The sequence below is a fragment of the Pelobates fuscus genome, chromosome 9, assembly GCF_036172605.1.
Source record: "Pelobates fuscus isolate aPelFus1 chromosome 9, aPelFus1.pri, whole genome shotgun sequence".
Classification (NCBI taxonomy): Eukaryota; Metazoa; Chordata; class Amphibia; order Anura; family Pelobatidae; genus Pelobates; species Pelobates fuscus.
This window is the reverse complement of record NC_086325.1, coordinates 171622777-171643462: the sequence shown is the minus strand read 5'-3', so window position 1 is coordinate 171643462 and position 20686 is coordinate 171622777. Positions and strand designations below refer to the sequence as shown.

Genomic DNA, 20686 nt, shown 5'->3' with positions numbered 1-20686 from the left:
TGGAAGGCCTATACCACTCATTTAGTGAGGCCACAGAGTCAGAGGACGACGACTACGGTACCGGGGCAGTGAGCGGACCGACTAACCCGACGGAAAAATTTAGCATTACTGAGGAAAAGCTCAAGGACATGCTGGGTGAACTACGCCGCAATATAGCGGCCGACATAGGCGTGTTCCGAGATGAGATCAGCAGAGTGGTAGCCCGCCTGCAAAACGCAGAGCTTAATACCGCCGCACAGGAATCCCGACTGGACTCAATGGATCAACAAATTTCTGCCCTACAACAGACACAAAGGCAGCAACAAGACAATATGGCGGCGCTAGAAGACAGGAGGCGCTGGAAGAACCTTAAAATCCGAGGCCTACCTGCAGCGGTGGAGACCGTGGAACTGCCGCATTTATTTCGCAGATTGCTCAACACACTCTTTACGGCCAAGCAGGCCAAAGGAATGCCGCTAGACAGTTGCTTCCGCATCTCCAGACCGCAAACTGGGGCACCAGAAAAGGGAAATGATGTAATTATCAGATTTCAACAAGGCTGAGATCGCCAGACCTTCATGGCGGCCGTGCGCAACAAGACGCCTTACAACTTTGAGGGCCACTCACTGACCTTCTACCCGGATCTGTCTAAGGCCACCATGGACTGGAGACGGTCTTTGCGGCCCCTGACCACAGAGCTCTTGGCACATAATATACCTTACCGCTGGGGCGCACCCAAAGCCCTGATTATCCCCAGAGACACTGGTCATCTGAAACTACGTGACGCTACTGAAATACCTGACATCCTGCAGCAGCTCGCATTGGGACGGCAGACACCAGGCCCAGCAGAACCTAACAAGCCGACGACAACTACAGCCTGGAACCCTGCCACAGCGCGACCCTTTGTACCAGCGGCCCAGAGGGGAGAAAAAGCATCGGCATCGGTGCCATGAACTCTTTGTCACTAACAACGTTTAAGTCTACTTTATTGGACCCTGTTCTCAAGTCTTTATAAGCAACGTTGTACTTGTGCTTTTTTTTCTTTTTCTTTCTATTTGAGTTTAGAATGTTGCCCACTACTTTAGACATGTGTGCTTACCCTCTCCGTTGATGTATGTGCACAATGCACAATATTTACTCCCCCCTCAATCCCCTTTATATTCTTTAGAGAAATTAGTCATTATAACTGACCCAGGGGTCAAGTGAAAGGCCTCTCCAACACGCTTCTAGCTCCACCTAGCGACCAGAGAGGCAACTGTTACACCTTGTCCCATAGGTGCTGAGAGCACACTCACCCTTGCATCACTTCAGCAAGTGCTGCATGCTAGACATCCAACTGTTCCCAACATGTAATTGTAACCTCAACAATCTATTATATAGACAATAATTGTAACCTCTACATACGTTTAAAAAAAATAAAAAAAAAATGTGTGACTACGCTAGCCACTGTCATACTAATTTTCTATGTTGATGTATGTTGATATACTCTGTTGTGGCGATTGTGAGAACCATGTACCCACCCGCACAACAAAATAAAGAATTTAAAAAAAAAAAAAAAAATAAACTATTTTCCCTACCTAAAAATAAAAAATTAAAAAAAAAATATATAACTTCAACATTTTCAGATACAATGCGGGTCTTCCACCATTCATTCTGTAGCCCCGGTCTGGGTGGAATAGCTAACCGAAAAGTGCCCAAAACCCACGAACCATACACTTGGTTTCTTTGTTTCAAAGTCCGTTCGTATATTTTGGTCCCGAGCTTGTAATGGAGGCCATGTTTTTAAATGAGTCAATAGGCAGCGGGACCTCGGCATCAAACTCGTGGAACGAGTAACGGACAGAGTTGTGTGCGAATCCCCGCTCTATTGCTGGATGTTGCAGTTGTTCGGGAGATGAACATAGACCGCAGTGAAGGGGGTACTTAACCTGCGGTTAACCGCAAACCCCAACGTTCTAATTAAGGCCACATGCCAGGCTGTAGGTGGCCCCCCGTTCGTGACCCTTTCGGTAGTTTGAATATTGGAAGATAAGGCACGAACGGGAATGCCCGGAGGCCGTCAATTAGGTTGCGGTTAACCGCAGACCGCAACTCTCTGGGCGATCAATTGGAAACACACTCCCCTCGCAGGGTGGTCGGTCGTTCGGTTGTTTGAAAGGTGACCGGGGTTAAGTGGCGGCACACACCAGGGACCGGGTGGTCCGTTGTTCGTTTAACGAATAGGTGCAAGTAATCCGTTCGTGAGTTGGGTACAAAATTAAAGTACCGAAGCAATAACATAGCAAGGAAACAACATAACGCTTGTCTGTAGCGGTTTTGTAACACACACTGCAAAAGCACTCCAGCTTGCTGAACTGCTTTTTGGGTGAGGAGTATCCTAGTTTAACCCCAGTTTATAAAAGTTCCAAGTTCTATGAGTTATCAGCATTTTTATAAATGAATTATGGAACACCCACCTGGCTGTCAATCAAACAGCCAAGGAGGTTTGCAGCCTTCTTCCGTTAGGTCACCTGAGTTCTACTCGAATGTTCCTGCCTCCTCCCACACAGACATCAGACAAAATGTGTGCATGCACAGTAGCCAGCACGCAGACATTCAACTGATGTAATCAGGGAGCCATTACTGTGAGGACAGAAACCAGAGAGCACGAGGTGAAAAAAAGTATACCCTCAAAAAAAAGTTTAAGAACCATCATGTTTAAGGTGGTCCACCACAGGACTGAGGGGTTTCAGCCCTAAACGTAAAGACAAAATCGCCCATGATCTTCCAACGCATAAAAAAAAAAAAAAGAAGAAAAAAAAAAAAAGGAAAAACAATAGTAAAAGAGATGGTGAACAGACAGAAAGACTTTTCTTCACACTAGAATAGTATATAAAAAATATCAATGAAAGAAATTGTAGTTCATATACAGTTCACTAGGGGTCACTGTTCCCCCTGATTAAAGGGATTCTCCAGTGCCAGAAAACCACAGCCGTTTCTCCCCTCCCCTCCCCACCCAATGTTGCTGAAGGGGTTAAAACCCCTTCAGTGACTAACCTGAATCCGTCACCGATGTCCCTCGGCGGTGGGTCAGGCTCCGCCCATGCTCCTCCCCTGCCAACGTCAGCCGGCGGGGGAGACCTGATGCTTTCCTATGGGGATTCTGACGACGCTAAGGGGAAGGTATCTCACCTGCTGTCATTATACAGGGCTACCGGGATCATCAGAAGGGTATCTCACCTGCTGTCATTATACAGTGCTACCGGGATCATCAGGAGGGTATCTCACCTGCTGTCATTATACAGGGCTACCGGGATCATCAGGAGGGTATCTCACCTGCTGTCATTATACAGGGCTACCGGGATCATCAGCAGTGTTAAGGGAAGGGTATCTCACCTGCTGTCATTATACAGGGCTACCGGGATCATCAGCAGTGTTAAGGGAAGGGTATCTCACCTGCTGTCATTATACAGTGCTACCGGGATCATCAGGAGTGTTAAGGGGGAGGGTATCTCACCTGCTGTCATTATACAGTGCTACCGGGATCATCAGGAATGTTAAGGGGGAGGGTATCTCACCTGCTGTCATTATACAGTGCTACCGGGATCATCAGGAGTGTTAAGGGGGAGGGTATCTCACCTGCTGTCATTACACAGTGATACCGGGATCATCAGAAGTGTATCTCACCTGCTGTCATTATACAGGGCTACCGGGATCATCAGGAGTGTTAAGGGGGAGGGTATCTCACCTGCTGTCATTTTACAGTGCTACCGGGATCATCAGGAGTGTTAAGGGGGAGGGTATCTCACCTGCTGTCATTACACAGTGATACCGGGATCATCAGAAGTGTTAAGGGAAGGGTATCTCACCTGCTGTCATTATACAGGGCTACCGGGATCATCAGGAGTGTTAAGGGGGAGGGTATCTCACCTGCTGTCATTTTACAGTGCTACCGGGATCATCAGGAGTGTTAAGGGAAGGGTATCTCACCTGCTGTCATTATACAGTGCTACCGGGATCATCAGGAGTGTTAAGGGAAGGGTATCTCACCTGCTGTCATTATACAGTGCTACCAGGATCATCAGGAGGGTATCTCACCTGCTGTCATTGTACAGGGCCTCTTTATCAGTCTGCAGCTGTACGTAGCTGGACAGGGAACACACAGAAATAAGGCATTATACAAAACATTTTATAACAAGATAATAAGGAACATGAGATAGGAAGGCGATTTTCATTGAAGCCAGCACCTCCCTCGCCTTTTTTTAAAATGGAGAGATCTCTTCTATAGGCCCCTCACCAGTCTATTTTTCTGAAAACACACTTGTATACAGTGAGCAATGGGAGCGGGAAGTAAATGTGAGATGAGAGGAATGATACAAATTTCATAGAATCCGGGATCCAGAACTCTGGGGTTAACAATATTCTACTCGTTTTCTGACACCCCAGGCTGGCTTGCCACTTCCTCGCAGTTTGCATTGCTAACCGGGTTTAAAAGATTTTGCCTTATTCTACAAGATCAAGCTTGAGCCTCTCACATCACATTACTTTATGATGTCTACTTCATTGTACGTCAATAATCCACAGGATTCCAACCTGACCATGTGCCCTCCTATCTATGGCTCAAACTAGCTATCGCATTGAACAGTGGAACAAAGTGAAGAGAAAACTAAATGTATTCTGATTATTAACTTGTCAAGGCTCGCCCAGTCAGGAACCATGTCACAAACTGAATATATGGCTAAAAAAAGTTCATCGCTGTAACTGGTATCAGGAATTAGAAAAATCCTCAACAAGATACAGGCAGTAAGCTAACAAGCTAACGGAGGAGAAATAGAATGGGATATTACTGGACTTTATAGCGGCCGGGCGTAGCACTCGGACAGAATTAGGGAGCATTGTCAGGCAATTAAACTAAAAATACCAAGGACAATACTCAAGGTCAAATAAAGCAGCCGGATCCAGAATTCCAGAATAAATGAATCCGGAATGAAGAACACAAACAAATATAATGAGCTTAAGGGATTGAAATCATGAGAGGGCACAGAGGCTTAAATAGGACCAAGCTCCTGGGTCAATCCTGTGGTTTGATGCATTGCACCATGCACAACAAAAGCGCTATGTCAAAAAAGGTGCAAATAGGAATAAAGGTGCAGAGAAGAGAGCAATGCAAATTTCGCCATTTAGATAGAAACATTGCCAGAGAGAGATTGTGCCGAGAAGAGCCTGAGTGCAACAAAGCTGATGAAGGATCCAATAAGTGACCTTCCAGCCGGTCAGTGAAAAACAACAGGAAGGGCTTGCTCCTGCTCGTGTCAATGAGCTACAGGGAAGAAGTCCCTAGAAAGTGCATTATAAGAACTACAACCCAACATGGATATTGTTATACTAAAAATACAGGCGCCGGATTACCCTGCTGAAGGTGGAGAGATGGAGATCTGACCTTCAATTCAGACAGTCTTACTGCAAGCTGAGCAGTTCTATGTGCCGTATGTTCAGCGACCATGTTGGGTGAACTCCTGCCCTGACCCCTGCTTTGTCGGCTAATTGTTTAGCGGTGAATCGGACCCCTTAATTCAGATTACGGTCGCCTCCCTAGGGACACCGCCATCTTCTTCATTTAAAATCCACAGAGACACTGCCGTCTGGACAATGTTCTACAAATTCTTCTACGATATCCAGTTTGTATTATTTTCATTATGATCACTTTGTGGTGAACAACACAGTTTTTTTATTTTATTTTCTTATATTGTATTTTGAGTGTCTATAAGGGAACACTTTAAAAACCTTAGGTACTCTGTGTAATATAGCACTACAAGTTAACGTCTACAATTTCTTCTCCTTAAAACAGCCCTGAGGATGACTGCAATATTAACCCTCGTACTGAAACTATTCCATGGCTTTTGGAGAAGAGATAAGGACATTAATGGCAGCTCTATAGGCAGTCCAGAAGGACACGCAGATTATTTCTATATTAATCCATTGACACAGAAGCCATTTATTGGTCCTGGTCTACAGCTAGACATGGGAGCTATTTATCAACTGTGCAGAGCCATCATCTCCTTAGTAGCCTTGTTGCTAGCAATAGAGCCACTTATTACCATTCAAAGCTCCAATCCTAATGTTATGGGGGGAACGCACAGCTTATTAGATTCCTTTACATGTGAAGCTGTGAAGGCACAATCAGGCAGAAAATGTAAATGGCCGACAATCCCACAATGCAGAGTATGCAGACAGAATCATGGAATTACAGTGACTGAACATGATGTGAATGATCCTCCTCGTGGTATCAAGAGAATGAAAGAGGAAAATAGGGTACAAACCTCTCCTGCTTCTTCTTTAATTTCTCCACAACCTGCAATGTGAAGGAAACATATTGATCAGATATTGTAGGACAGCCAGCGCAGTCACACCCTCTATATAAGCACACTTACCTTGGCATTCTCCTCTTCCACCTTGGAAATCTTCCCCTGTTTGAAATAAACACTATGTCAGAGCAGAGCGGCTCAATAATGGCAAATGTTCCGCTGGAGGCACCGGTTACCCCTCACTCACCCATGAAATGCTTCTCAAATAGACGGATTGCCTAATACAGAGCCATGCAAGGCACTCCGTGTGACACTTACCTTCCTCAAATAGACGGATTGCCTAATACAGAGCCAAACAAGGCACTCAGTGTGACACTTACCTGCCTCAAATAGACGGATTGCCTAATACAGAGCCAAACAAGGCACTCAGTGTGACACTTACTTGCCTCAAATAGACGGATTGCCTAATACAGAGCCAAACAAGGCACTCAGTGTGACACTTACTTGCCTCAAATAGACGGATTGCCTAATACAGAGCCAAACAAGGCACTCAGTGTGACACTTACTTGCCTCAAATAGACGGATTGCCTAATACAGAGCCATGCAAGGCACTAAGTGTGACACTTACTTGCCTCAAATAGACGGATTGCCTAATACAGAGCCAAACAAGGCACTCAGTGTGACACTTACTTGCCTCAAATAGACGGATTGCCTAATACAGAGCCATGCAAGGCACTAAGTGTGACACTTACCTGCCTCAAATAGACGGATTGCCTAATACAGAGCCAAACAAGGCACTCAGTGTGACACTTACCTGCCTCAAATAGACGGATTGCCTAATACAGAGCCAAACAAGGCACTCAGTGTGACACTTACCTGCCTCAAATAGAAGGTTTGCCTAATACAGAGCCATACAAGGCCCGTCTCTGAATGTGACACTTACCTGCAAGCCCTTTAATTCTTCTCTTAATAGCCGGTTTTCCTCAGTCTGTGCTTCTAATTTCAGGGTCCCTCCTATGAAAAATACACAAAGACTGAGGAGGAGCAGCGATGGGGCACAAACCAATTCGGATCAGGTAAATTGGTAAGTAAAAGGGCTTACATTCTCTTCAAGCTAAATGACTCTTTAAATTGCAGTCTAAAGCATCATCTAACCCATGTAACCATGCAATCCAATAAATATACAGAAGAAATTCCACAAACAAACGGGCTCCCACGCACAGGAAGTAATGGCACAAGTTGGACCTCACATGCATTAATATCAGTAGCATACTATATACAGGAAGCACTGTGGCAATCTGACGCTATGTCAGTGCATGCAGGATTAGAACCAGTAACTCACCCTGTGCATCCTCTGCTGTGAATGGCCGGCTTGATGATTCCTGGAGAACAGACACCAGTTAGAAGAGCAACAATGCAAAGCTAAAAAGACACCAGAACCTGCAGTCCAAGTTTAAATCAGTAAACCCACCCAGTAACGGCCGAACACCTGGCCTCATCTCCTTCATTTTAACCCACCCAATAACGACTGGATTGCAGGCATCCTGTCCTTCTAATAAACACATCCAGTAACGGCTGAACCCCATATTCATGTCGTTTTACTAGACCACCCAGAATCGACTTGACACTTGACATAGACTTCTTCTAATAAACCTGCCCAATTACATCTGTACCACAGGCATCCTGTCTTTCTAATAAACCCACGCAGTAACACACATTATACAGGGCTACCCACCCAGCCACGTCTGTACCCCAGGCATCCTGTCCTTCTAATAAACCCACCCAGCAACGTCTGTACCCCAGGCATCCTGTCCTTCTAATAAACCCACCCTGCAACGTCTGTACCCCAGGCATCATGTCCTTCCAATAAACCCACCCAGCAACGTCTGTACCCCAGGCATCCTGTCCTTCTAATAAACCCACCCAGCAACGTCTGTACCCCAGGCATCCTGTCCTAATAAACCCACCCAGCCACGTCTGTACCCCAGGCATCCTGTCCTTCTAATAAACCCACCCAGCCACGTCTGTACCCCAGGCATCCTGTCCTTCTAATAAACCCACCCAGCAACGTCTGTACCCCAAGCATCCTGTCCTTCTAATAAACCCGCCCAGCAACGTCTGTACCCCAGGCATCCTGTCCTTCTAATAAACCCACCCAGCCACGTCTGTACCCCAGGCATCCTGTCCTTCTAATAAACCCACCCAGCAACGTCTGTACCCCAGGCATCATGTCCTTCTAATAACCCCACCCAGCAACGTCTGTACCCCAGGCATCCTGTCCTAATAAACCCACCCAGCCACGTCTGTACCCCAGGCATCCTGTCCTTCTAATAAACCCACCCAGCCACGTCTGTACCCCAGGCATCCTGTCCTTCTAATAAACCCACCCAGCAACGTCTGTACCCCAAGCATCCTGTCCTTCTAATAAACCCGCCCAGCAACGTCTGTACCCCAAGCATCCTGTCCTTCTAATAAACCCGCCCAGCAACATCTGTACCCCAAGCATCCTGTCCTTCTAATAAACCCGCCCAGCAACGTCTGTACCCCAAGCATCCTGTCCTTCTAATAAACCCACCCAGCAACGTCTGTACCCCAAGCATCCTGTCCTTCTAATAAACCCGCCCAGCAACGTCTGTACCCCAGGCATCCTGTCCTTCTAATAAACCCGCCCAGCAACGTCTGTACCCCAGGCATCCTGTCCTTCTAATAAACCCGCCCAGCAACGTCTGTACCCCAGGCATCCTGTCCTTCTAATAAACCCACCCAGCCACGTCTGTACCCCAGGCATCCTGTCCTTCTAATAAACCCACCCAGCAACGTCTGTACCTCAAGCATCCTGTCCTTCTAATAAACCCACCCAGCAACGTCTGTACCCCAGGCATCATCTCCTTCTAATAAACCCGCCCAGCAACGTCTGTACCCCAGGCATCCTGTCCTTCTAATAAACCCACCCAGCCACGTCTGTACCCCAGGCATCCTGTCCTTCTAATAAACCCACCCAGCAACGTCTGTACCTCAAGCATCCTGTCCTTCTAATAAACCCACCCAGCCACGTCTGTACCCCAGGCATCCTGTCCTTCTAATAAACCCACCCAGCAACGTCTGTACCTCAAGCATCCTGTCCTTCTAATAAACCCACCCAGCCACGTCTGTACCTCAAGCATCCTGTCCTTCTAATAAACCCGCCCAGCAACGTCTGTACCCCAGGCATCCTGTCCTTCTAATAAACCCACCCAGCAACGTCTGTACCTCAAGCATCTTGTCCTTCTAATAAACCCGCCCAGCAACGTCTGTACCCCAGGCATCATCTCCTTCTAATAAACCGACATAGGAATGGCAGGACACCAAGCTCTATGATATAAGAAACTGCATAATCTTGGTTGGCCTATGTGACGGAACTCCTATAGTCAGAGTGAGTATCTGCTCTAAATATCCCCAGATCAGCTCCAGTGATTATAGCTCAGTTCCCAAGCGGTAGCTCTGGCTTGATGAAGGGTAAAACAGACACACTTTATTCAAGAACTCGCACATATTTATACAAATATTCTCAACCAGGGGTCATCAAACCAAACAATACAATCCCACCCCGGTGCCTTGCTGCCTGGGACATAATTCAATCACAGGCAGGTTAACTTAGTTAAAGGAACACTCCAGGCACCCAGACCACTTCTGCCCATTGGAGTGGTCTGGGTGCCAACTCCCACTACTCCTAACCCTGCAAGTGTAATTATTTAATTTTTTCTATAAACTGTAATAATTACCTTGCAGGGTTAACTCCACCTCTAAGGGCTGCCTACTAGACAGCCACTAGAGGTCACATCCTCCTTCATAGCACAGGAAACCTGTGCTAGAGCGTCGCTGGACGTCCTCATGCTGTGTGAGGACCTCCAGCGTCGCTCATTTCCCCATAGGAAAGCATTGCGCATGCGCATTAGGTCTCCTTGGCCGGTGGGCGGGATCAGTCTCGCCCACCGGCCGACGCAATGAAGAGGAGGAGCGTCACGGAGGAGGAGACAGCGGCGAGGGACATCGGATCGTTTTCCTGGAACTGGAGATTCCCTTTAATGAATAGATACCAGGACACCACTAAGTTATCTCCAAGAGCTGTACACCCCCCAGAGAGCTCTAGTTTAGAGGTGCAAACTGTCCAAAAAGCGCTTGGACTGGAGGAGTCTAGCCTGAGTAATCACTAGTTGAACTTTGGCCGGGCCACGACCATCCTCCCATCCGACACAGAGTTCCAGACTGTTTAGTACCAAATAATGGCTTCTAGGAGCTTTGTAGAAGGGAGCTTCTTTAGGTCCTTGGTGTTGTTGGACACTTCATCACCTCCCTGATTTCCCCTCAAAATAATACTCAGGTTGATAGATGATAGGCATTCCTTCTGGACTCTGCTTCTCCCTTCAATGCTCCAAAATGAGATCTAGGGACCCCCTCAAAGGGGGAGAAACCGGTTGTTACGGCTGGCTGGAAGTTGGACCAAGTCCTTGTCTCAAATAATGACTTTTCGGAGCCCCAAAGAAGGTAGCTCCTTCAAGCCCTTGGTGTCTAGGTGCCTCATCACCTCCCTGATCTCATCTCATCTCTAAATAGTGCTCAGGTTGGTGATCCTGGGACCAAACGATACCCACTCGAATTGTCATGGGATCACAGCATTGTTCCCATACGGTGTACAGTTCCATGATGTTTCTAGATACCTCCTGTTTTAGCGTTCGGTGCTCCATTCAGCCCAAAGGAGTGTCCTGAAAGCCAGTGGAGGCTCCCTTATGTCCTGTACAGCATGGAGGGGAAAACATAATTATGAAAACTCTCTTGTTGAGGAGTTGGTCCGAGTCCAGAGCTAGATGTTACTGTGACCAAGTCAATCTGTGACAGGCCATACACAGAGACAACGAGGAAGTACAAGGTAAGCCATAAATGGGGGGGAGCATTACCTGCTTTTGGGATCCATCTGCCCCTGTAATTGAGACAGCCTCCGTTATTGTGCCACTGTCATTCTGCAAGATCTGATGACCATTCAATGATGATGTCTCCTTGCCACCAAGATCTAAACACAGAGAAATAGCTTAGGGTATAGAATAAAACCAAAACATATCAACAACCTCTCTCCCCAAAAGAAAAACTTCAGACAGACAGACGGAAATGTTAAAGAACAAGTCACCACTACACACACCTAACATGGTTCTCTGTAAGGCGGTGTTCCTCGGTTCCCCTTCGGCAGCTCCTGGGACAATAGACACAGACGGATGGCCCTCCTTCAGCCGTGTATTTTCTGCCTCTAGCTGCTCAATTTGGGAGCATAGCTGGGAGAGAAGCATGGTGTAAAGAGAAGCCCAATACAACCCCCCACCTTCCCGAGCACAGACACCCAAGTACCTTGGACAGCTCCTGCATCAATGTGCTGTTCTGAAGCCGGAAATCATCTTCCTGACTCTGCAGCTTCCCTTGCAGCATTTCATTCTCACCCAGGAGAGCTTCCACCTCCTACAGAAAAGAGACAAACCCCAAATTTGTCTCTTGCGTTCCTTGAACAGGGATCTAGGCACACTATGGAAACCTCCCTAAACCTCACGCAGGACATCTATGGTGGGAACCAATAAAATCCCTAAACAGTAAACAGATGGTCGCGAAATATCCGGACAGGCGCTCTTGCAGGGAAGGGACAGCACCAGAAAACATGTAGCTCACCTGTGCTTTCTTGCTTTTGCTCAGAGCCTGAGAAGGAGAAGAAGAGAAACAAATAAGAAAGGGGTTACAACAGCATGATGGAGGGGTGATCATACATGTGGGGGGGGGGGGGTTCAGCATACCCAAATAACAATATTATCAGGGTGCTACTATCCACAAAGCATTATAAGTTTCGGAGAGCCTTCCATACTCACATTATGGGGTGGGGAAGGGGGGACATTATGGGAAACGGGGGAATCTTTGCCAATATAAATTATGGAGGGAAAATGATAGAGCCTTGCTGTGGCACATTATGGGGGGGAAGGGGGCACATTATGGGGGTTTCTTGCTGGGAGCAGGTATTCTATGCGTTATGTTTAGAAGTAACAGCTGTTGCAGAATCTTGTTTCTTTACCTTTTGAGATTTGACAAACTCTCGTTCCAATGTCCCGTGCTTCTGGCGAAGAGAAGACAACTCTGTAAAGGGAAAAAAAAAAAAAAAAAACTTACAGAGAGTATCCATACAGCACCATTGGGGTTAGGGGGGTAGTATAGATTATATGGAGGAGACTGTCGGCGAAACGGGCAATGGAGGAGACTGTCGGCGAGACGGGCAATGGAGGAGACTGTCGGCGAGACGGGCAATGGAGAAGACTGTCGGGGAGGCGGGCAATGGAGGAGACTGTCGGGGAGGCGGGCAATGGAGGAGACTGTCGGGGAGGCGGGCAATGGAGGAGATTGTTGGGGAGACGGGGCAATGGAGGAGATTGTTGGGGAGACGTGAGAGCATATGGTTACCCTGGGTATTCTTGCGCAGATTGTCTGACAACTGGTAGTTCTGAGTCCGGAGCTCAAGGAGCTGAGCCTGTCACAGAAGGGGAAAAAAACATAAGGATTTAGCAGAGTATAGTCCTTATTCAAACCTTACAGAGAATCTCACTCTGTGGTAGTCCCTTGGCCCACTGACATGTGATCCCTGAAACTCAAACAAGAATTCTGTTTATATATCGGCTGGTCAAAGTCTTAGAACTGGGAAACCCAGTAAGAGTCCGTGGGCAAGACATCTAACGATATCTGCCGACCTCAATTCCTCATAGATTATAAGCTTTTTGCCACTAAATAACCCCTTTCTCTGCGGAATATGTTGACACTATAAAAATTCTAATAATCACAGAGCGCCAGTGTAAAACTGTTTTCCGTATACTCCCATTTATCGCCAGATACCTCCAATAGCTACAGAAGGTTATTCCGATATATCCCCTAACAACACCATATACCTCCTGCTATCTCCAAATAACTCTCTATACCTCCAGATATCCCCTGATATCTCCAAATAACTCCAAGCGCCTCCTGATATCTCCAAATAACTCCAAGCGCCTCCTGATATCTCCAAATAACTCCAAGCGCCTCCTGATATCTCCAAATAACTCCAAGCGCCTCCTGATATCTCCAAATAACTCCAAGCGCCTCCTGATATCTCCAAATAACTCCATATACGCCCTGATATCTCAAATAACACCATTGACCTCTTGATATAGTCAATTAACTCCATATACCTCATGATCTCCCCAAATAACTCCATATACCTCATGATCTCCCCAAATAACTCCATATACCTCATGATCTCCCCAAATAACTCCATATACCTCATGATCTCCCCAAATAACTCCATATACCTCATGATCTCCCCAAATAACTCCATATACCTCATGATCTCCCCAAATAACTCCATATACCTCATGATCTCCCCAAATAACTCCATATACCTCATGATCTCCCCAAATAACTCCATATACATCATGATCTCCCCAAATAACTCCATATACATCATGATCTCCCCAAATAACTCCATATACATCATGATCTCCCCAAATAACTCCATATACATCATGATCTCCCCAAATAACTCCATATACATCATGATCTCCCCAAATAACTCCATGTACCTCCTGCTATCTCCATGCACCTCCTGATGTCTCCAAATAACTCCATATACCTACTGATATCGCCAAATAACACCATATACCTCATATCTCCAAATAACCCCAGGTACTCCCATTTAACACCAGGTAGTAACTGCATATACCCCCTAATACCCCCAGACATCCACTAATTGCCCAGACACCCCATCATTACTTCCACACAGTTCCTCATTGCCCCAGTCATCTCCAGATTTTTCCAGACTCTCCCTCATTGCATCCACACACTCTTATTGCCTCCAGTCACCTCATCATTGCTCCTGACACCCCCTCATTGACTCCAGTCACTCCAGATAGCTCCTTATTGCCTCCAGTCACCCCCCCCCCCTGCTCCTGTCAAGTCGTCACTGCTCCAGTCACCCTGTCACTGCTCCATACATCCCTTCATTGACTCCAGTCACCCCCAGAATGCTCCAGTTGCCCCCTCATTGCCTCCAATCACCCCCAGATTGCTCCAGCCACCTTCTGATTGACCCTGGTCACCACCAGATTGCTCTAGACACCTCCTCATTGCCTCCAGTCGCCCCAGATTACTCCAGGCACCCCCTCATTGCCTCCAGTCACCCCCTCACTGCCTCCAGTCACCCCCAGTCACCCCCTCACTGCCTCCAGTCACCCCCTCACTGCCTCCAGTCACCCCCTCACTGCCTCCAGTCACCCCCTCACTGCCTCCAGTCACCCCCTCACTGCCTCCAGTCACCCCCTCACTGCCTCCAGTCTGCTCCTCATTGCCTCCACTCACCCCCTCACTGCCTCCAGTCTGCTCCTCATTGCCTCCACTCACCCCCTCATTGCCTCCACTCACCCCCTCATTGCCTCCACTCACCCCCTCATTGCCTCCACTCACCCCCTCATTGACTCCACTCACCCCCTCATTGACTCCACTCACCCCCTCATTGACTCCACTCACCCCCTCATTGCCTCCAGTCCCCCTGTCATTGACTCCAGTCACTCCAGATAGCTCCTTATTGCCTCCAGTCACCCCCTCCTTGCTCCAGTCAAGTCGTCACTGCTCCAGTCCCCCTGTCACTGCTCCAGTCCCCCTGTCACTGCTCCATACATCCCTTCATTGACTCCAGTCACCCCCAGAATGCTCCAGTTACCCCCTCATTGCCTCCAATCACCCCCAGATTGCTCCAGCCACCTTCTGATTGACCCTGGTCACCCCCAATCACCCCCTCACTGCCTCCAGGTACCCCCTCATAGCTCCAGTCACCCCCTCATAGCTCCAGGTACCCCCTCATCGCTCCAGGTACCCCCTCATCGCTCCAGGTACCCCCTCATCGCTCCAGTCACCCCCTCATCGCTCCAGTCACCCCCTCATCGCTCCAGTCACCCCCTCATCGCTCCAGTCACCCACTCATCGCTCCAGGTACCCACTCATCGCTCCAGGTACCCACTCATCGCTCCAGTCACCCCCTCATCGCTCCAGGTACCCACTCATCGCTCCAGGTACCCACTCATCGCTTCAGGTACCCCCTCATCGCTCCAGGTACCCCCTCATAGCTCCAGGTACCCCCTCATCGCTCCAGTCACCCCCTCATCGCTCCAGGTACCCCCTCATCGCTCCAGGTACCCCCTCATCGCTACAGTCACCCCCTCATCGCTACAGTCACCCCCTCATCGCTACAGTCACCCCCTCATCGCTCCAGGTACCCCCTCATCGCTCCAGGTACCCCCTCATCGCTCCAGGTACCCCCTCATCGCTCCAGTCACCCCCTCATCGCTCCAGTCACCCCCTCATCGCTCCAGGTACCCCCTCATCGCTCCAGGTACCCCCTCATAGCTCCAGGTACCCCCTCATCGCTCCAGTCACCCCCTCATCGCTCCAGGTACCCCCTCATCGCTCCAGGTACCCCCTCATCGCTCCAGGTACCCCCTCATCGCTCCAGGTACCCCCTCATCGCTCCAGGTACCCCCTCATCGCTCCAGGTACCCCCTCATCGCTCCAGGTACCCCCTCATCGCTCCAGGTACCCCCTCATCGCTCCAGGTACCCCCTCATCGCTCCAGGTACCCCCTCATCGCTCCAGGTACCCCCTCATCGCTCCAGGTACCCACTCATCGCTCCAGGTACCCCCTCATCGCTCCAGTCACCCCCTCATCGCTCCAGGTACCCCCTCATCGCTCCAGTCACCCCCTCATCGCTCCAGTCACCCCCTCATCGCTCCACTCACCCCCTCATTGACTCCACTCACCCCCTCATTGACTCCACTCACCCCCTCATTGACTCCACTCACCCCCTCATTGACTCCACTCACCCCCTCATTGACTCCACTCACCCCCTCATTGACTCCACTCACCCCCTCATTGCCTCCAGTCCCCCTGTCATTGACTCCAGTCACTCCAGATAGCTCCTTATTGCCTCCAGTCACCCCCTCCTTGCTCCAGTCAAGTCGTCACTGCTCCAGTCCCCCTGTCACTGCTCCATACATCCCTTCATTGACTCCAGTCACCCCCAGAATGCTCCAGTTACCCCCTCATTGCCTCCAATCACCCCCAGATTGCTCCAGCCACCTTCTGATTGACCCTGGTCACCCCCAATCACCCCCTCACTGCCTCCAGGTACCCCCTCATAGCTCCAGTCACCCCCTCATAGCTCCAGGTACCCCCTCATCACTCCAGGTACCCCCTCATCGCTCCAGTCACCCCCTCATCGCTCCAGTCACCCCCTCATCGCTCCAGTCACCCCCTCATCGCTCCAGGTACCCACTCATCGCTCCAGGTACCCACTCATCGCTCCAGGTACCCACTCATCGCTCCAGGTACCCCCTCATCGCTCCAGTCACCCCCTCATCGCTCCAGGTACCCCCTCATAGCTCCAGGTACCCCCTCATCGCTCCAGTCACCCCCTCATCGCTCCAGGTACCCCCTCATCGCTCCAGGTACCCACTCATCGCTCCAGGTACCCACTCATCGCTCCAGTCACCCCCTCATCGCTCCAGTCACCCCCTCATCGCTCCAGTCACCCCCTCATCGCTCCAGGTACCCCCTCATCGCTCCAGGTACCCCCTCATCGCTCCAGTCACCCCCTCATCGCTCCAGGTACCCCCTCATCGCTCCAGGTACCCCCTCATAGCTCCAGGTACCCCCTCATCGCTCCAGTCACCCCCTCATCGCTCCAGGTACCCCCTCATCGCTCCAGGTACCCCCTCATCACTCCAGGTACCCCCTCATCGCTCCAGGTACCCCCTCATCGCTCCAGGTACCCACTCATCGCTCCAGGTACCCCCTCATCGCTCCAGTCACCCCCTCATCGCTCCAGTCACCCCCTCATCGCTCCAGTCACCCCCTCATCGCTCCAGGTACCCCCTCATCGCTCCAGTCACCCCCTCATCGCTCCAGTCACCCCCTCATCGCTCCAGTCACCCCCTCATAGCTCCAGGTACCCCCAATATCCACCGATATTCCCATCATTCTCTCTGTGATGACGTCATTTATGAAGCTCCTTGCAGTGACGTCACGCAGTGTGGGAAGGAGGGTGGTGACATCACGTTGATGTCAGAATATCTCTCACCTGCATCCGCTGGAACTCCTCCTCGGACAGAGCCTGCGCCATTTTACCGGCCAGGTAAGCAAGCACCGGGAACCTGACTGCAACCCCCCCGCCAGTCTGCACAATGGTACCGTCCACACAGAACCATAGAGAGCAGAGAGCAAGGCCAGACAGGCACCGCTCTGTACCATAGACGCTACATGAAGGTGGATAGAAGGAACTGTGTGAGGAGGACGAGCTCATCTCATACAGCCTGACCTCTGCTGGCCGCCAGGTGCATTACATGCAATGGCACTGCAGCTTCCTGGAGCTGAATCTCCCCTCCTTGATACCAGCTAGTTCTTCTCATTCACCCCCAGCTTCTCATTCACCTCCAGCTTCTCATTCACCTCCAGCTTCTCATTCCCCACCAGCTTCTCATTCCCCCCCAGCTTCTCATTCACCCCCCCCAGCTTCTCATTCACCCCAGCTTCTCATTCACCTCCAGCTTCTCATTCCCCCCCAGCTTCTCATTCACCCCAGCTTCTCATTCCCCCCCCCCAGCTTCTCATCCCCCCAGCTTCTCATTCACCCCAGCTTCTCATTCACCCCCCAGCTTCTCATTCACCCCAGCTTCTCATTCACCCCCCAGCTTCTCATTCACCCCCCAGCTTCTCATTCACCCCAGCTTCTCATTCACCTCCAGCTTCTCATTCCCCCCCAGCTTCTCATTCACCCCAGCTTCTCATTCACCTCCAGCTTCTCATTCCCCACCAGCTTCTCATTCCCCACCAGCTTCTCATTCACCCCAGCTTCTCATTCCCCCCCAGCTTCTCATTCACCCCCAGCTTCTCATCCCCCCCCCAGATTCTCATTCCATTCCAGCTTCTCATTCACCCCAGCTTCTCATTCACCCCAGCTTCTCATTCCCCCCCAGCTTCTCATTCCCCCAGCTTCTCATTCCCCACCAGCTTCTCATTCCCCACCAGCTTCTCATTCCCCCCAGCTTCTCATTCCCCCCAGCTTCTCATTCCATCCCAGCTTCTGATTCCCCCTGCTTTTCATTCCTCCAGCTTCTCATTCCCCCAGCTTCTCATTCCTCCTGCTTTTCATTCCTCCAGATTCTCATTCCTCCAGATTCTCATTCCTCCAGCTTCTCATTCCCCCAGCTTCTCATTCAACCCAGCTTCTCATTCACCCAGCTTCTCATTCACCCAGCTTCTCATTCCCCCCAGCTTCTCATCCATCCAGCTTCTCATTCACCCCCAGCTTCTCATTCACCCCCAGCTTCTTATTCACCCCCAGCTTCTCATTCCCCCAGCTTCTCATTCATCCAGCTTCTCATTCCCCCAACTTCTCATTCCCTCCAGCTTCTCATTCCCCCAGCTTCTCATTCACCCCAGCTTCTCATTCCCCCAGCTTCTCATTCCCCCAGCTTCTCATTCCCCCAGCTTCTCATTCACCCCCAGCTTCTCATGCACCCAGCTTCTCATGCACCCAGCTTCTCATGCACCCAGCTTCTCATTCCTCCAGCTTCTCATTCACCCCCAGCTTCTATTCCTCCACCTTCTCATTCACCCCCCGCTTCTAATTCACCCAGCTTCTCATTTAACCCAGCTTCTCATTTAACCCAGCTTCTCATTCCTCCAGCTTCTCATCCCTCCAGCTTCTCATTCCCCCAGCTTCTCATTCCCCCAGCTTCTCATTCCCCCAGCTTCTCATCCATCCAGCTTCTCATTCACCCAGCTTCTCATTCCCCCCAGCTTATCATCCATGCAGCTTTTCATTCACCCCCAGCTTCTCATTCCCCCAGCTTCTCATTCCCCCAGCTTCTCATTCCCCCAGCTTCTCATTCCCTCCAGCTTCTCATTCCCTCCAGCTTCTCATTCCCCCAGCTACTCATTCACCCCCAGCTTCTCATTCACCCCCAGCTTCTCATTCACCCCCAGCTTCTCATTCCCTCCAGCTTCTCATTCCCCGAGCTTCTCATTCACCCGCCAGCTTCTCATTGACCCAGCTTCTCATTTAACCCAGCTTCTCATTCTTCCAGCTTGTCATCCCCCCAGCTTCTCATTCCCCCCCAGCTTCTCATCCATCCAGCTTCTCATTCACCCCCAGCTTCTCATTCACCCCAGCTTCTCATTCCCCCCACCTTCTCATTCCCCCCACCTTCTCATCCATCCCGCTTCTCATTCACCCCAGCTTCTCATTCACCCCCAGCTTCTCACTCCTCCAGCTTCTCATTCACCCAGCTTCACATTCCCCCCAGCTTCTCATTCACCCAGCTTCTCATTCACCCAGCTTCTCATTCCTCCAGCTTCTCATCCACCCAGCTTCTCATTCATCCAGCTTCTCATTCACCCCCAGCTTCTCATTCACCCCCAGCTTCTCATTCACCCCCAGCTTCTCATTCACCCCCAGCTTCTCATCCCTCAAGCTTCTCATTGACCCAGCTTCTCATTCCTCCAGCTTCTCATCCACCCAGCTTCTCATTCCTCCAGCTTCTCATTCCCCCCAGCTTCTCATTCCCCCCAGCTTCTCATTCACCCCCAGCTTCTCATTCACCCCCGCTTCTCATTCACCCCCAGCTTCTCATTCACCCCCAGCTTCTCATTCACCCCAGCTTCTCATTCTCCCAGCTTCTCATTCTCCCAGCTTCTCATTCTCCCAGCTTCTCATCCCTCCAGCTTCTCGTTCCCCCAGCTTCTCATCCCTCCAGCTTTTCATTCACCCCCAGCTTCTCATCCCTCCAGCTTCTCATCCACCCCTAGCTTCTCATTCACCCCCAGTTTTTCATCCCTCCAGCTTCTCATTCCCCCAGCTTCTCACCCCTCCAGCTTCTCATCCCTCCAGCTTCTCATCCCCCCCAGCTTTCTATTCCTCCAGCTTCTCACCCCTCCAGCTTCTCATCCCTCCAGCTTCTCATCCCCCCCAGCTTCCTATTCCTCCAGCTTATCAACCCTCCAGCTTCTAATTCCCCCAGCTTCTCATTCCCCCAGTTTTTCATCCCTCCAGCTTCTCGTTCCCCCAACTTCTCAATCCCTCACTTCCCACCGCAGCTTTTCATTTTCCAGTTTCTCACATTCCCATGTTCTTCTCAGTTTTTCAATGAGGGGCGTTTGTGAGATATGCAGTGGTTTTGTTGATGTCCCCCCTGACTGCTTGATCCACCATGTTTTCTGGCAATATGGGAAAGGGCTAGCCTGCAGTATGTAGCATTCATATACTGTGTTATGGCCATCAGGTCTGTGTGAGTTCCTTCCTGCTCTAGCTCCCAACCCCCATGTTTTCCTATGTCGACGT

At 50.1% G+C, this 20686-nt stretch overlaps 2 protein-coding genes across 4 annotated transcripts in view; one reads left to right on the top strand and one right to left on the bottom strand.

The window, feature by feature from the left end:
- The window catches only part of GRIPAP1 (GRIP1 associated protein 1), an 87146-nt gene extending 69549 nt beyond the window's left edge, over window positions 1-17597 (bottom strand). For all 3 annotated transcript variants that reach the window (XM_063433162.1, XM_063433164.1, XM_063433163.1), the window contains exons 1-12: window positions 17426-17597; window positions 12729-12795; window positions 12346-12407; window positions 11952-11978; window positions 11640-11747; window positions 11437-11566; window positions 11198-11310; window positions 7606-7645; window positions 7207-7277; window positions 6390-6425; window positions 6279-6310; window positions 4057-4104 (exon numbers count right to left, since the gene is read on the bottom strand). In XM_063433162.1, coding sequence (XP_063289232.1) covers window positions 4057-4104; window positions 6279-6310; window positions 6390-6425; window positions 7207-7277; window positions 7606-7645; window positions 11198-11310; window positions 11437-11566; window positions 11640-11747; window positions 11952-11978; window positions 12346-12407; window positions 12729-12795; window positions 17426-17467 — 776 coding nt within the window. In that variant the 5' untranslated portion in view covers window positions 17468-17597. The remainder of the gene's footprint in view (window positions 1-4056; window positions 4105-6278; window positions 6311-6389; window positions 6426-7206; window positions 7278-7605; window positions 7646-11197; window positions 11311-11436; window positions 11567-11639; window positions 11748-11951; window positions 11979-12345; window positions 12408-12728; window positions 12796-17425) is intronic.
- A 7-nt stretch (window positions 17598-17604) lies between these two features.
- LOC134573740 (proline-rich protein 36-like) lies at window positions 17605-20357 on the top strand. Its single transcript, XM_063433517.1, has 3 exons — window positions 17605-17628; window positions 17782-19383; window positions 19434-20357. The coding sequence occupies exons 1-3, from the start codon at window positions 17605-17607 to the stop codon at window positions 20355-20357; spliced, it is 2550 nt and encodes an 849-aa protein (XP_063289587.1).
- The last annotated feature ends 329 nt before the right edge of the window (window positions 20358-20686 follow it).

Coding starts and splice junctions, on each gene's coding strand:
- LOC134573740 (XM_063433517.1), top strand. CDS start 17,605: ATGAAGGTGGATAGAAGGAACTGT. Junction 17,629..17,781: donor AGGTGGATAGAAGGAACTGT/GTGAGGAGGACG, acceptor ATTCACCTCCAG/CTTCTCATTCACCTCCAGCT. Junction 19,384..19,433: donor AGCTTCTCATTCACCCGCCA/GCTTCTCATTGA, acceptor TCATTCTTCCAG/CTTGTCATCCCCCCAGCTTC.